General features: G+C 35.6%; 1 protein-coding gene across 6 annotated transcripts in view; it reads left to right on the forward strand.

Moving 5' to 3' along the window:
• sytl5 (synaptotagmin-like 5) overlaps positions 1–17363 on the forward strand; it is an 84807-nt gene that overhangs the window by 57177 nt on the left and 10267 nt on the right. For 5 of the 6 annotated variants that reach the window (XM_061879226.1, XM_061879225.1, XM_061879227.1 and 2 more), the window contains 3 exons: positions 4204–4299; positions 10567–10629; positions 11820–11998. In XM_061879226.1, the coding sequence (XP_061735210.1) occupies positions 4204–4299; positions 10567–10629; positions 11820–11998 (338 nt within the window). The remainder of the gene's footprint in view (positions 1–4203; positions 4300–10566; positions 10630–11819; positions 11999–17363) is intronic. The other variant, XM_061879230.1, reaches the window with a different exon arrangement.

Here is a 17363-nt window from a genome sequence, read left to right on the forward strand (position 1 = left end):
TTATTTCAAAGTATTTGGAATTCCTTTTAAAATTTGTGTTCTAGCAAATCTAGAATAAACAATGATTTGTCTTTGTTGGAAATACAGCTTGGTCCAATTTGTTATATATTCTAACAAAGTGCAGATTGGATTTTAGCCTATCTGAAACATGTCATCAAGATTCTAAAATGTATCTTAATCAGGAAAAATTACTAATGATGTTGCATAAATTATTTTTTTTAATTTTTTCAAAAAAATTCGAATTAGTTAGTTTTTCTTTTCTTTTTTTTCGGTTGAATTTTGAATTTTAAAGAGTCGAAATTGAAGATAAACTGTGTTTAAAAAATTAATTTAAATTTTTTTGGTGTTTTCTCCTCTTTTAAACCGTTCAATTAAGTGTTTTTTTCATCATTTATTCTCTACAAAAACCTTAGGTAAAAGGAAAAAAAATGTACGACGGAATGACAGACAGAAATACCCATTTTTTATGTAAATAGTTTTATTTATTAAAGGTAAATTGAGAAAATTGGCTATTTCTGACAATTTATTTAAGTGTGTATCAAACTGGTAGCCCTTCGCATTAATCAGTACCCAAAAAGTAGCTCTTGGTTTCAAAAAGGTTGGTGACCTCTGCTTTATACAAAGTCATTTATATAGAGTTGATTGGTTCCAGAGCCGACCGTGATAAATGAATTTACGCAAAGTAGGAATTCTTGTTTATCAATCAATCAATCCATCAGACTTCATTTATAAAGCGCTTTTTATACATAAAAGAAATGCAACACAAGGTGCTTTACAAAGTTAAAAACAGTAACACTATGACCCAGATACCCCATTATCACATACGCACGCACGTACACAGATACCAAACACAAAAGCACACATATACAACTATATGAACAAATGAATGCATGGCTGAGTAGAGAGGAGACATGTGAGTAAACACTATCACAGGAGCCATCTGCACCAGGAGGTCCTCAGACCATGGTCACCAGGACGCTGACACAAAGCGCCCCCACAGCACGGCCGACAACCCCTGAGGCAGATGGCTCCTTCTGAGGAACGTTGGAAAGTAAAAATAATAAAACTTGTAAAATGGTAAGAACCATGAGTAGAGATAAAGGATACAATACAAGACGAATGAAAATAATAATAAATAAATAAATAAAAGATACAAATACAGTAAATACATAATAAAAAAATGAAACTAAATATAATCTTGCATAACTAATAATAGTGTTTCCCCCAGAAAATGTGTTAGTTAAGGTGGTGACTCTCCAAGGGGAAGGGACCGGGGAAAGGGTGGCTTGGTGTAAAGATCGGTGTAACTCGGCCTGTCGCCATCACATCTCTTCCTCGTCGCTGCCACCACAGCCTAAGGGGCAATAGACTACAGACTGCGGTGAAGTAGGCTGGCTTCGTCGCGTGAAGAAGCCTGCAACTTTTGGTTGTGTTTTCCGCTCCATTTGCTGAATGGCGATATACGATTTATATCTCGATATTTTTTCCGTAAAGTAAAACAAAACAGTCCTAGTTAGCTGAGATACTGAGTACGTCATTATTATGACTTAGTAATTTATTAAGTCAAAATAATGACAAAATAATGGCTTACAAAGTCAAAATAATGACTTACAAAGTCAAATTAATGACTTACTGTAAGTAAGCGTTTGCAATAAGCGTTTGAAAAAAAGAGTTAAAAGTGGACCCTGCCATTCAAAACGAAGCTGCTACAATACTAATGATTAATGTAACTATAGCAGAAAAAATAGTACAATAGCAATAGGAGAGACTATTTATCCCTGAACACCATGGAGTTCATGTAGGCTTTATGATGCAGATACATTATTATATCAACTATCCGAGATAGAAACTCTTAATTTCACATAATGTCCTTTTTTGCTGCTTCAACACAGCTCAATCAACACAGAAAAAAGTAAAGTGAAACAACTTAGTTGTTAACTGTAGGTCAACAATGCTTGTCTTTCTCTCAGACCGGGCTTTGCTGTCCATAACACACACACACGCACGCACGCACACCTCACAATGAGCTAATGTTACACTGAAAGCTAATTAGCCTTCACCTCAAGGACTGCGAGCGAGCTGAGCTACCGCTTATGTTTCTAGGACGTCAATGGGCTAATAGTGATGTTACTAGTAGTTGACTTGGAAGTGTTTATTATAATTTGAGGAGAGTCTGCTGCATTATGCTCACCTGCTAAACACCTTTCTGCTCAACCCACCGTCTCTCCTCTCTGCCTGCCTGAGCACTGACTCCATGCGCTCTGAATACGCACTGCTGATTGGCTGTTACATGCGCTCTGAATACACACTGCTGATTGGCTGTTACTTGCGCTCTGAATACGCACTCGTGATTGGGTGTTGCCGCTCTGCATGTAACCAATCAGATGGTTCTGTGGGTGGGAAATTCCGGGTGCTGCAGAGACATACTGACAGAGGCAGAGACAGAACGAAGCGTGGCAGCTTGTTCAGACTTTAGCTTATGCGGTGGCTCTTTGTTGTTAAGTTGGGCGCCTTAACAACAAAGCGCGGCGGGAAATCTTGAATGAGATAAAAAGTAAAATACGAATGACTTCAATAAAATATATTAATATTAGGTAAAAACCGAATCAAAAAGGTCTGTCTTAAGCCTTCATGGGTCTAAATCCAATATTTTTAGTTGGAGCACTGTTTACAACTTTCTTGATATATTGTTTTGACATTATGAGAGCCCTCAAGACATGAAACGATACGTCATACACACTCAACATGGCAGAAGCTACAGCCAGACTTACAGTGCTCGGGATGTTCTGCAAAGCGGAATGGGAGAAACTGCCCAAAGATAAGTGAGCCAAGTTTGTAGCATCGTATTAAAAAAACTTGAGGCTGTAATTTCTGCCAAAAGTGCATCAACAAAGTATTTAGCAAAGACTGTGGATACTAATGTACTGTACATGTGATTTCATTTTATTTTATTTTTTAAGAAATGTGCACCACCAAAAAACTGTGGAATTTTGAGGACAAAAATAAATGTATTCAATTTTTGAAAAAGGTTATAACATAGCAAAATGTGGGAAAAGTGAAGCGTTGTGAATTATTTCCGGATGCGCTGCACTGTGTATGTATTAATTGTGGTAGTTGTTTATGCTGTAAGATACTTAATTTAGGCCAAAAATGTACTTAAATATGCATATTTTTGACTAGTAATTGGCCTTAGGTCAACCCGAAGCGGCAAGAAACCCTAATAGAACTTTTTGATAAACATATTTACAAAAAACACTATCATCATCTGTTTCAACAATTTGTACGATTTGCAATGGATTACGTTACAAGACCCCTTCACAACAAATTTGTATTATTCTCATTTCATTACATGGAAAGGTAGCGGCTTTTTAAAAAAAAAAATTGTTTTTTTACCACCATGTATTTAATTTATTATCCCATTTTTTCCTACAATTGTAAACCCATAACACTAAAATAATTACACTTCAATGCATATTCTTTTCTTTCTTTATTAGGCTTGACAAGACAGAACTGTTAAATATGAACCTCGTCACTCATTTATTAACTAACTATTACTAGTAATGCTTTAGGATATTGTTTTAAAATTGTATTTAACAATGTTCAACCCTTGATATTATGCAAAATAAAAAACATTATAAAATCGTTATATTATGCCATCCATCCATCCATTTTCTACCGCTTATTCCCTTTCGGGGTCGCGGGGGGCGCTGGCGCCTATCTCAGCTACAATCGGGCGGAAGGCGGGGTACACCCTGGACAAGTCGCCATCTTATCGCAGGGCCAACACAGATAGACAGACAACATTCACACTCACATTCACACACTAGGGCCAATTTAGTGTTGCCAATCAACCTATACATTTTATTTTTTTAAATTGTATTTATTTTTTGTTTATTTTTTAAAATGTGGACCATCCACTAATAATGTAATTAAAACAGTATATTGCCTTATTGAATGTTAAAACGCATTGTACTAATGCTATAATAACACAAGGTGTTTGGAGATTACAGTCAATATGTTCAGGGTCAAATCTTTTCCTCCCCCCCCGTGGACCTCATCCATTCACATCGTGATTTAGTCGACAACAACTGTGTGCTGCCTTGTTTGTTAAAGTTGATGCGCCCACGCACAGAGGCTGTGGCCAGCTCCCCCTTAAGGCCTGACATCTCGCTCCTCATTCAATGTGATGGCTATCGTCCTCAGGAGTTCTGTGACCAGGATGCGGAGGAAGACATCGACGCCCTGATGTCGGCTCACAGCCAGACGGCCGGCCACCGCCTCAACAACACTGTGTCGATGGTAACCACGCTACCTCACTCGAACTTGCACTAAAACACACACGCGAATGTGACTGTGCAGAGCAAACATACATGCATGACGGCTGGGTGTGTGCAAGCCAGCTGTTGGGTCTTGTCTTCTCAAGCGTGTGTGTGTGTGTGTGTGTTCTTGTATTTCTACCCTTCTTGAGACATCAACAAGGAAAAGCACCTTCCATATGAGGACCGTGAACAAGTTAGGACCGAAATCATGGTCCCAATAAGAAAAAACATCCATCCATCCATTCATTTTCTACCGCTTGTCCCTTTCGGGGTGGTGGGGGGGTCTATGGAGCCTATCTCAGCTGCATTTGGGCGGAAAACCATTGCATCTAATAGCGAATGTCTCATTTGCTCCCCCGGTGGTGAAATCTATCAAAATTAAGGTGGTCCCAAAAAGGACGGATTTTTTAATATACTGTGTGTCGGTTTTAAGAGGCTCCCCCTCTAGTCAATATATGAAATAACAAGTGTGTGTAAACATTTGTAAGAAATTGAGATGCGCCCCCTTTAGCCAAAATTAATTTAAAAAAATAAAGTAAATATGTATACAGAGACATACTTATATTTTGAAGTACATAATGAATATTAAAAACCAATTATAAATAAAAAAAATATTAAGGAAAAGCGTTATTTATCTCACAGCAGTATTTACCCCACAGCGTCGACTTTTTTCTTATAAAATTAGGAACACTTTCTCATATTCCTTCTGTTTCTTTAAGATTACAATATATTTTTTTAAATTGTTACTTTTTTATGTAAAGTATTACTTTTTAACGCAAAATGGTGACATTTGTCATATAAAATTCTGACTTTTATCAAAATATCGACAATTTTTTTGGTTGTTCTTGTAAAATAGTGACAGTCTTTGAGAAATAAATGATGACTTGTGTCATCATTTCGCCAAATAAAATACAGATTATTATTATAATATTGCCACCATTTTTAAGTATTCTCATAAAATTGAGACTTTTGTCAAATAAAATTAAGACTCTTTTCATAAAATTGCCAAAAATGTTAAGCTTTTCTTGTAAAATTGCGACTGTTATTGATTAGAATTCCAACTTTTATCATGTTATTGCACAAATGTTCAGTTTTCCTTGTAAAATTTTGACTTGCTTTGAGTAAAATTACGACTTTTATTATAATACTGCCAAAATTCCAAACGATTTTTGTGAAATTGTGACCTTTTTCTTGTGAAATTCCAACTCATGTTTCACAACAAGCTTTTTTATACTTACATAGTATGTAGATATTATGTTGTAAATACAAATCGTTATATATCTAGAAAGGGTGGTGCTGAAGAGGTAGGCATTTTTCTGTGGTCTCAAGAAGGTAAGAATTACAAGAATGCGTGTGTGTGCGCGTGTGTGTGTGCGCGTGTGTGTGTGTGTGTGTGTGCGTGTGTGTGTGTGCGTGTGTGTGTGCGTGTGGGTGTGTGTGTGGACTGTGTAAATATGTAGTGAGCTTTAAGGCATCACGCACTCTGCCTCTGCTGCACACTCTGGAGGACTAGCTTTATATTGTTGTATTAATATGATATCATAAATGTGTATGAGAGTTATATACACAAATAACACATTTATTCAGGGTGTGTGTTGTGTGCAGGGGACACAAAATGAACACAAGCAATATTCCTAAGGAGCATTTGAGCCAAACTGAAAAGTGCTTCAGGGATATTTAACTAAATTGTTTTCGACAAGCGGTAGAGAATGGATGGATGGATAGCAATTTCCAGAAAGCTTAGTACCGAGGGGCCTGACTTCTTCCTTTATTATCAGTCTTATTTCGTATTTTCTCTACAGTAGACATTTGATTTTGGTCTATTTTGTCCCAGTTTTTAGGGACCTTCTACAAAAAGCAAGTAAAAGAGCATCTCTATGACAGCACTGTAGTGTTGTCCCGATACCAATATTTTGGTACCGGTACCAAAATTATTTTAATACTTTCCGGTACTTTTCTGAATAAAGGGGACCACACAAAATTGCATTATTGGCTTTATTTTAACAAAAAATCTTACAGTACATCAAACATATGTTTCTTATTGCAAGTTTGTCCTTAAATAAAATAGTGCACTTACTAAACAAATTGTCTTTTATTAGTAAGTAAGCAAACAAAGACTCCTAATTAGTCTGCTGACGTATGCAGTAACATATGGTCATTTTCCATTCTAATATTTTGTCAAAATGATTAAGGACGAGTGGTGGAAAATGATTTATTAATCCACTTTTTCATCTACTGTTAATATCTGCTTAGTTTCTTTTTTAACATGTTCTATCTACACTTCTGTTAAAATATAGTAATCATTATTTCTTCTGTTGTTTGGATGCTTTACATTAGTGTTGGATGATACCACAAATTTGGGTATCAATCCGATACCAAATAGTTACAGGATCATACATTGGTCATATTCAAAGTCCTCATGTGTCCAGTGACATATTTCCTGAGTTTATAAACATAATATACATATTAAAAAAAGCAAAGGAAGGTGTTGTGATACCAAAAAATATTGATATAATCATAGTAGTATTGACTAGATATGTTCCTGTACTTGATATCATTACAGTGGATGTCAGGTGTAGATCCACCAATGGTGTTTGTTTACATTTAGACGCCGGTGAGCTACGGTCTGTAGTGAAGCATGTTTGGCTATTCTTCGTCCTGCAGAGATGATATTTGTGAGAAACTTACTTTATTTGTCGCCATAGAGGCGAGGATTAAGGATTTAGAAGTAGCTACAACACTGCTGACTGCGACTTGACGTTTGCCGCTAACTAGCTAACCATGTCTTAAAGCACCTCTTCCGGTGGGCATTTCAGTGTTATAACTTCACCTTTATTGTTAGTTTTTAAGCCAAAATGCATCTGTTGTCTCTTTTCGGTCTACACATTGTGTCTGTTTGTATGTACTCTGTGATCGTGCGCTGCCGAACATGCTCGTCTGCTCGTAAACCAACAATGACACGACGTGACAATGACGGGGGTTGAGGGGTTTAGGGGATGGACCGGTACTTTTCAGAAGCTGTATCGTACCAAATATGATTAATCAGTATCACGTACTATACTAATACCGGTATACTGTACAACCCTTCAGCACTGTAGTGTTTTTTAAGAATCTGCTGCAAAAATGTGAGCCTCCCACAAGTGTTTTGAACTAAAGTCGCAGGTCACTAGTTGAATAGCCCAAATAATAAAAAAGAGAGGACCTAAAATGGAACCTTGAGGAACACCACTAGTGTAACTAATGAAGTTGAACAAATGACTACTGAATGCATATGAAGTAAAGAAGCTACAACAGCAGCTTACATATGTAAATCACATTTTTAAAAAAGGAGAGGACTTAAAAGGGTGCCTTGAGGAACACCTGAGTTATCTAAATCTTGATTTTGGACCACAGTGTTCTATGTTTGTTAGCAAGGTTAGAATGCCAAAGTGAGGATCTGCAGATGTGTTTACAGTGGACCAAGTTTCTCTATGCAACAGGAGCACTCTAGTGTTTTTAGGGGGCTGGTATGATGTCATCCCCGGGCTGTATTGGGCCCCCGGGCCGCATGTGGAATATCCCTAGTTTATATTTTATGGACAAATGTTATGTAAAGTTACAATGATAAGTGGTAAAAGGAGTATTAATGTTACAAGAAAAGGTATGAGAATGATACAGGATAGAAATAGCAATGTTGTGGGAATATAATCTTACTTTTACCAGAAAAAAGGAGTAATGTTACAAGAAGAAAGTTCTAATATTACAACCAAATGTATAGCTAAGGGAATAAAGTCATTGTAAATTCATGATTTAAAGTTTTAAAAGTTTTAATGTTAAATGAAAAAAGATTAAGTACTATTATGAGAAAAGTGTTATGTTACAAAACTAAAAACATAGGAGTATATTAAAAAAGTAATAAAGTTTGAAATAAAAATGCGAAAGTTACGGAAAAATTGTCATAATCCAAGATTAAAGTCATGACACTATGGAAAAAACATAACATTCAGATTAAATGTTGTAGCATAAACTATACAATTGTAATAGTGAGGAAAATGAGTCACATCCATCCATCCATTCATCTTCTTCCGCTTATCCGAGGTGGGGTCGCGGGGGCAGCAGCCTAAGCAGGGAAGCCCAGACTTCCCTCTCCCCAGCCACTTCGTCCAGCTCTTCCTGGGGGATCCCGAGGCGTTCCCAGGCCAGCCGGGAGACATAGTCTTCCCAACGTGTCCTGGGTCTTCCCCGTGGCCTCCTACCGGTTGGACGTGCCCTAAACACCTCCCTGGGAGGCGTTCGAGTGGCATCTTGACCAGATGCCCGAACCACTTCATCTGGCTCCTCTCGATGAGGTGGTCACATTTGTTTTGTAAAAAGTTGAGAAAACTAGACTGAAATTATGTGAAAACAGTTTTAACATACATCCATTTTTCTACCGCTTATTCCCTTTTGGGGTTGCGGGGGGCACTGGTGCCTATCTCAGCTACAATCGGGCGAAAGGCGGGGTACACCCTGGACAAGTCGCCACCTCATCGCAGCAGTTTTGACATAAATAGTCTAAGTATTTCCAGAAAATGTTGCATTGTTACGAGATATTAGTACTATTATAAGAACATTATGTCACAAGAATAAAACCGTAGCGGGGTAAAGAAAACAAGTTGTAAAGTTAGGAGAACCACAACAAAGTCCTAAAATAAAAAGGACTAATAATTGCAGCAATGTACAGAGATATCCTGGATGAAAACCCTCACTAGCCATCCAACCTGATGGAGCTTTAGAGGTGCTGCAAAAAGGAATGGGCGAAACTGCCCAAAGATACAGTGGGGCAAAAAAGTATTTAGTCAGCCATCGATTGTGCAAGTTCTCCCACTTAAAATGATGACAGAGGTCTGTAATTTTCATCATAGGTACACTTCAACTGTGAGAGACAGAATGTGAAAAAAAATCCAGGAATTCACATTGTAGGAATTTTAAAGAATTTATTTGTAGGAATTTTAAAGAACTTATTTGTAAATTATGGTGGAAAATAAGTATTTGGTCAACCATTCAAAGCTCTCACTGATGGAAGGAGGTTTTGGCTCAAAATCTCACGATACATGGCCCCATTCATTCTTTCCTTGACACGGATCAACCGTCCTGTCCCCTTAGCAGAAAAACAGCCCCAAAGCATGATGTTTCCACACCCATGCTTCACAGTAGGTGTGGTGTTCTTGGGATGCAACTCAGTATTCTTCTTCCTCCAAACATGACGAGTTGAGTTTATACCAAAATGGATACATGAATGATACAACAGAGGATTGTGAGAATGTCATGTGGTCAGATGAAACCAAAATAGAACTTTTTGGTATAAACTTAACTCGTCGTGTTTGGAGGAAGAAGAATACTGAGTTGCATCCCATGAACACCATACCTACTGTGAAGCATGGGGGTGGAAACATCATGCTTTGGAACTGTTTTTCTGCTAAGGGGACAGGACGATTGATCCGTGTTAAGGAAAGAATGAATGGGGCCATGTATCGTGAGATTTTGAGCCGAAACCTCCTTCCATCAGTGAGAGCTTTGAATGGTTGACCAAATACTTATTTTTCACCATAATATACAAATAAATTATTTAAAATTCCTATAATGTGAATTCCTGGATTTTGTCTGTCTCTAACAGTTGAAATGTACCTATGACAAAAATTACAGACTTCTGTCATCATTTTAAGTGGGAAGACTTGCACAATTGGTGGCTGATTAAATACTTTTTTGCCCCACTGTACATTTGCAAAAGCTTTAAAAAATATATGTATTTTCACATCGTTATTTCGGGTTATTGTGTGTAGAATTTTGAGGACCAAAATGAATGTATTCCATTTTGGAATAAGGCTGTAACATAACAAAATGTGGAAAAAGTGAAATACTTTCAGGATGCACTGTAGCATTACAATATTTTATGATATTATACATTATATTTTTACAATATTTGTAAGTGTATGAAATAGATGAATAGTGCCTCGAGAAGTGTAATGTAATCATGTAATAATGCAGGAAGTGGTCTTTAGCTGCTGATTTATTATTCCAGGCTGATTTCATGGCCAGTTCCTGATGAGCTGTCTGATAATCGCCATGGTAACCCAGTGTGATGTAGTTCTTGGCTGTGTGATAGCGGAGGTCACTGCTGTTGCTGGTCTTGTGCTTCTTTTCCATCTCTTCCACTAACACGTCAAAAGACCTCAGTTCTTTTTTTTCTTCTTCTTGTTTTTTTTCTCCCCCCTCAAACCACTGCTAGCCTTCCACTCCTGCCTCAGAGAGGTGGGGCTTCCTCAATATCCCCGACTCAGACGCTGAGACAGTAAGTCCTGTCCCCTCCGCATTTTATTATATTAGCATCATATGACATCATACATTATTGAAGTGGTAAAAACATGTTTCGTATTATAGATCATATTCAGAGTCTCAATAGCACAATTTACAGTAGGCACCATAATAGAGGAACTATATCCAAAATGTTGATAATATTGTTCACTTTTGTTTAACTCTGCATGTTGATTAGTTGGCGGTGTTGGACAATTATGCTGGTGCCACAATAGAGTGTAAGAAAGACGTCCTTAGTACAGAATAGAGAATTATAATATTAAAGTCATAATAGTTCATGAAAAAAGGCTGCAATGTTACACAAAAGTTGTCAAAAGTTTGAGAAATTATGTTGTAATGTTAAAAGAAAAATCACAAATATGTAAAAAATGTTTTGAGAAAAGAGTAATACTATTACAAGAAAGTAATACCAATAGTTACAAAAAATGGAATAGGTGAATAAAGTCTTACTTAAAAAAAGAGTAGTATTTATGTAAGTTGAAAAATGATCAAATAATTTCGTACTGATACGAGATTAATGTTCTACTGTTGCGAGAATGAAGTAGTTCCGTCCAAAAGAAGGCATAAAGTCACAAAGGAGTCGTGAATTCATGAGAATAAAGTCACAATGTTACCAGAGAAGTTGCTAAATTCTGAGAATGACAACGCAATCTGACAAGAAAAGTCACAAAGTTGTGAGAAAAAATGTGGGTTATGTGACTAAAGTCTGACTTGTACAAGACAATTATGAGAAATAAAGTCAAAATGCTACATGCAATTCATAAAGTAATGAAAAGTTGTTGTAGTAACATAAGCTCTACTATGACAAGAAAAAAGTACTGTAGTTTAGTTCTAACTAAGTCATAAAGTTACAAAAAAGTCGTAAAGGTTTGAGAATTCAATCGTAGTATTACAAGAAAGAACTTGAAACCTTTTTTTTAAGCCTGTAGAAAGCTATGACACATAAAAAGTCAAGTGAATGTACATTTCTTGTGTGCTAAAAAGTTACTTTAATTGGCGTTGGGTGCAAGGAGTTGTAGGCAAACCTCACCTAGCAACAAGGCTGTCATCACCAGTCCACCTTTGCCGTCCTCTCCCATCATCATTGACGTCTTTGTCTCTCTCCATCCTCAGTTTCCCACATTGAAATGAATAAAGTATATCTCATCTACTGTCTCCGCCCCCTAGAGCAGCATCAGCAGCATGATGAGTATGTACAGCGAGACGGGTGACTATGGCAACGCCCGGGTGAGTGGCGAGATCCTGTTGAACATCAGCTACAGCTACAAGACGGGCGCTTTAAACGTGATGGTCAAAGAGTGCCACAACCTGGCTACGGGGGATGAGAGGAGGCAACGCACTGACGCGTGAGAAATATTGTACACACCATCGCCATCACCCTGCAACACATGCAGTCAGGGCTAACGGCTCAACATTGTTCATGCTCATGCAAGTGTAAAAAGAAACTAACCACTTCTATAATCAAATTTAGTAAGAGTAAAACAGTATGAAGTTTCATTAGTCAGGGACATGCAAGTGTAAAAAGAAGTTAACCACTCCCATAATCAATTTTAACAAGAGTAAAAAAGTAAGATTTTTCATTAGTCACGGTCATGCAAGTGTAAAAAGAAGTTAACCACTCCCATAAAAAAAATTTTTAACAAGAGTAAAACAGTATTATTTTTCATTAGTCATGGTCATACAAGTGGAGAATTAAGTTAATCCCTCCTATAATCACATTTAAAAAGAGTAAACAGTATGATTTTTCATTAGTCATGGTCATACAAGTGTAAAAACTGAACTGAATTATATTTATATAGCGCTTTTCTCAAGTGACTCAAAGCGCTTTACATAGTGACACCCAATATCTAAGTTACATTTAAACCAGTGTGGGTGGCACTGGGAGCAGGTGGGTAAAGTGTCTTGCCCAAGGACACAACGGCAGTAACTAGGATGGCACAAGCGGGAATCGAACCTGCAACTCTCAAGTTGCTGGCACGGACACTCTACCAACCGAGCTATTCCGCATGCAAGTGTAAAAAGAAGTCAAACACTCCCATAATCTATTTTAACAGGAGTAAACAGTGTGATTTTTCATTAGTCATGGTCATACAAGTGTAAAAAGAAGTTAACCACTCTCATATTTTAATTAGAGAAAAATAGTATGATTTTTCATTAGTCATGGTCATGCAAGTGTAAAAGAAGTTAACCACTCCTATAATCAATTTTAATGAAAGTAAAACAGTATGATTTTTCATTAGTCATGGTCATGCAAGTGTAAAAAGAAGTTAACCACTCCTATAATCAAATTTAAAAAGAAGTAAACCAGTATGATTTTTCATTAGATATGGTCATACAAGTGTAAAATGAAGTTAATCCCTCCTATAATCAAATTTAAAAGGAGTAAAACAGTATGATTTTTCATTAGTCATGGTCATACAAGTGTAAAAAGAAGTTAACCACTCCTATAATCAAATTTAAAAGGAGTAAACCAGTATGATTTTTCATTAGTCATGGTCATGCAAGTATAAAAAGTTCATTGCTCCTATAATCAATTTTAATAACAGTAAAACAGTATAATTTTTCATTATTCATGGTCATACAAGTGTAAAAAGAAGTTAGCCACTCCCATAATAAATTTGATAAGAGTAAAACAGTATGATTTTTCATTAGTCATGGTCATACAAGTGTAAAAAGAAGTTCACCACTCCCACAATCAATTTTAATAGGAGAAAACAGTATAATTTTTCATTATTCATGGCCACACAAGTGTAAAAAGAAGTTCACCACTCCTATAATCAATTTTAATAACAGTTTAACAGTTTAATTGTTCATTATTCATGGTCATAAAATTGTAAAAATAAGTTAATCACTCCTATAATTACATTTTAAAAGGAGTAAAACGGTATGATTTTTTTCATTAGTCATGGTGATGCAAGTGTAAAAAGAACTTAATCACTCCCATAATCAAATTTAATAAGAGTAAAACAGTATGATTTTTCATTATTCATGGTGATACAAGTGTAAAAATAAGTTTACCACTCCCATAATACTTTTTGATAAGAGTATAACAGAAGGATTGTTCTTTAGTCATGGTCATACAAGTGTAAAAAGAAGTTAACCACTCCTATAATCAAATTTAATGACAGTAAAAAAGTATGATTTTTTTATTAGTCATGGTCATATAAGTGTAAAAAGAAGTTAATCGCTCCCATAATCAATTTTAATAAGAGTGAAACAGTATGATTTTTCATTATTCATGGTCATAAAAGTGTAAAAAAAAAAAGTTAACAACTCCTATAATTAAATTTTAAAAGGAGTAAAACAGTATGATTTTTCATTAGTCATGGTGATGCAAGTGTAAAAAGAACTTAATCACTCCCATAATCAAATTTAATAAGAGTAAAACAGTATGATTTTTCATTAGTCATGGTCATACAAGTGTAAAAAGAAGTTAACCACTCCTATAATCAAATTTTAATGAGAGTAAAACAGTAGGATTTTTTTATTAGTCATGGTCATAAGTGTAAAAAGAAGTTAACCAACTCCCATAATCAATTTTAATAAGAGTGAAACAGTATGATTTTTCATTATTCATGGTCACGCAAGTGTTAAAAGAAGTTAACCACTCCTATAATACATTTTAATGACAGTAAAACAGTATAATTTTTCATTAGTCATGGTCATACAAGTGTAAAAAGAAGTTAACCACTCCCATAATCAATTTTAATAGAGTAAAACAGTATGATTGTTCTTTTGTCATCGTCATACAAGTGTAAAAAGAAAGTAAATGACTGCTTTAATTAAAATTTAAAAAAGTGAAACAGTATGATTTGTCATTATTCATGGTCATGCAAGTGTAAAAAGAAGTGAACAACTCCTATAATCAATTTTAATAAGAGTGAAACAGTATGATTTTTCATTATTAATGGTCATGCAAGTGTAAAAAGAAGTTAACCACTCCTATAATCAAATTTAAAAAGAAGTAAACCAGTATGATTCTTCATTAGTCATGGTCATAAAAGTGTAAAATGAAGTTAATCCCTCCTATAATCAAATTTAAAAGGAGTAAAACAGTATGATTTTTCATTAGTCATGGTCCTACAAATGTAAAAAGAAGTTAACCACTCCTATAATCAAATTTTAATGAGAGTAAAACAGTATGATTTTTTATTAGTCATGGTCATAAGTGTAAAAAGAAGTTAACCAACTCCCATAATCAATTTTAATAAGAGTGAAACAGTATGATTTTTCATTATTAATGGTCATGCAAGTGTTAAAAGAAGTTAACCACTCCTATAATCAATTTTAATGACAGTAAAACAGTATAATTTTTCATTAGTCTTGATCGTACAAGTGTACAAAGAAGTTAACCACTCCCATAATCAATTTTAATAGAGTAAAACAGTATGATTGTTCTTTTGTCATCGCCATAAAACGAAAGTAAATGACTGCTTTAATTCAAATTTAAAAAAGTGAAACAGTATGATTTGTCATTATTCATGGTCATGCAAGTGTAAAAAGAAGTGAACAACTCCTACACTGCATAATTTACGGTAAAATACTGGCAGCTACGGTTGCCAGGAATTCACCGTAAAAAATACAGTCACGATGTATGAACATTATGGTATGTTGATGTTGACTCCGTTAATTTTACAGTTTATAACAGTCTTTGCTTACCGTAAATCACTGTGAATAGAACTGATTTATTGTTAACCTGTTTAAAAAAAAATAAAACACAGATTTTACGCTAAATTACTGTCTTGTTGTCAGAAATGCGCCGTAAAACAAATTAGGGCCAATTTTAGTGCTGCCAATCAGCCTATCCCCAGGTGCATGTCTTTGGAGGTTAGAGGAAGCCCCACCCACACATGGGGAGAGCATGCAAACTCCACAAAGAAAGACTCCAAGCCCGAGAATTGAACCCAGGACCTTTTCACTGTGGTACACAAGTGCTAACCGCTGCCCTGTCTCCAATATCGAGTATATTCGAAATGCCTGTGTTTCCGAGACATGTGAGGATTTTAACTTGAAAGTATTTGTACAACCTTTCACTGGACAACTCACAACATTGCCTTCGGCAACATGTTCCTTCAGATAAGCTGTTCAAAATATCCCCTATATGTTAAATAGCTGCTTGCAACCAGTTCTAATTCAGTTAAACACACAGTGTGGTTCATTTCCATGCATCTTCCAAAGCACAATGATATAGCCCCTCAATGTCTGAAACCACTTGTCACAAAAAAATACAAGAAAACATGTTAGCCAAAAGTTAACTAGGTTAATGCTTTAACAAACCCCTAAAATTATTAAGATATGCTGTAAATGTACAATCTGCAAAGTCTTTACTTTAGACAAAAAAATAATACCATCAATTTTAGAATATTTGCATGCTTGTGACATTAGAGTATTTGCGAAGGCATTGTACAATTTTTCATTATTTTCACAGTAAAGTCATATGTTTTTTTACGTATTATAACATAGTCATTTAGGTTATCTACAGTTTGTTTGCAGGAATCCACTGAATTTACTACTGTGATCAATTATTTTTGATTTAACCTCTTTTAATGTTGTTATTCAACAATTGCTTACTGTAGTTTTACAGTTGTGTTTACGGTGTATATTCAATTTAATAAGAGTAAAACAGTATGACTTTTCATCATTCATGGTCAAGCAAGTGTAAAAAGAAGTTAACCACTCCTATAATTACATTTAATAAGAGTAAAACAATCTTATCATTCATTAGATGATAGGGGCAGTATAGCTCGGTTGGTAGAGCGGCAGTGCCAGCAACTTGAGGGTTGCAGGTTCAATCCCCGCTTCTGCCATCCTAGTCACTGCTGTTGTGTCCTTGGGCAAGACACTTTACCCACCTGCTCCCAGTGACACCCACACTGGTTTAAAAATGTAACTTAGATATTGGGTTTCACTATGTAAAGCGCTTTGAGTCACTATAGAAAAGCGCTATATAAATATCATTAAATTCAATTCAATTCAATTATTTATGGTCATACAAGTTTAAAAATAAGTTAAATAGTGTTCATATTTTGAGTTTCCATGGCATCAACAGTACTAGTTACAGGTTTTAACACGCCTTATTCCATAGCATATAAAAGTGTGTCCAAACGTTAATTTGTGTGTGTGTGTGTGTGTGTGCGTGTGTGTTTCTACCCTTCTTGAGACACCAACAAGGAAAACTACCTTCCATATGAGGACAGGTGAACAAGTTAGGACATCAATCATGGTCCCAATAAGGAAAACTATTGCATCTAATAGAGAATGTCTCATTTGAAATCTTTCAAAATTACGGTGGTCCCAAAAAGGAGGGATTTTTCAAATAGACTGTGTGTCGGTTTTAAAAGTGCTCCCCCTCTGGTCAACATATGAAATAACAAGTGTGTCTAAAAAGTTGAAGTGCTCCCCCTCTGGCCAACATATGTAATAGCAAGTGTGTGTAAGCAATTGAAATGTGCTCTACTGTAATAACTTTGAGGAAAAAATGAAGATTAGAAACCAATTACAAACAAAAAAAAATCAAATTTTTTTTTAACAAAAAGCAGTCTTTTTCTCACGTGCCGACTTTTTGGGAAGAATTTCTCATATTCTTTATGTTTCTGTAATATTGCAATATTTTCTCGTAAATGAATTACTTTTTTATGTAAAATGGTGACATTCGTCATACAAAATTCTGACTTATCACAATATTGTCGATTTGTTTGTTGTTCTTGTAAG

The sequence above is a fragment of the Nerophis ophidion genome, linkage group LG19, assembly GCF_033978795.1.
Source record: "Nerophis ophidion isolate RoL-2023_Sa linkage group LG19, RoL_Noph_v1.0, whole genome shotgun sequence".
Taxonomy (NCBI): domain Eukaryota; kingdom Metazoa; phylum Chordata; class Actinopteri; order Syngnathiformes; family Syngnathidae; genus Nerophis; species Nerophis ophidion.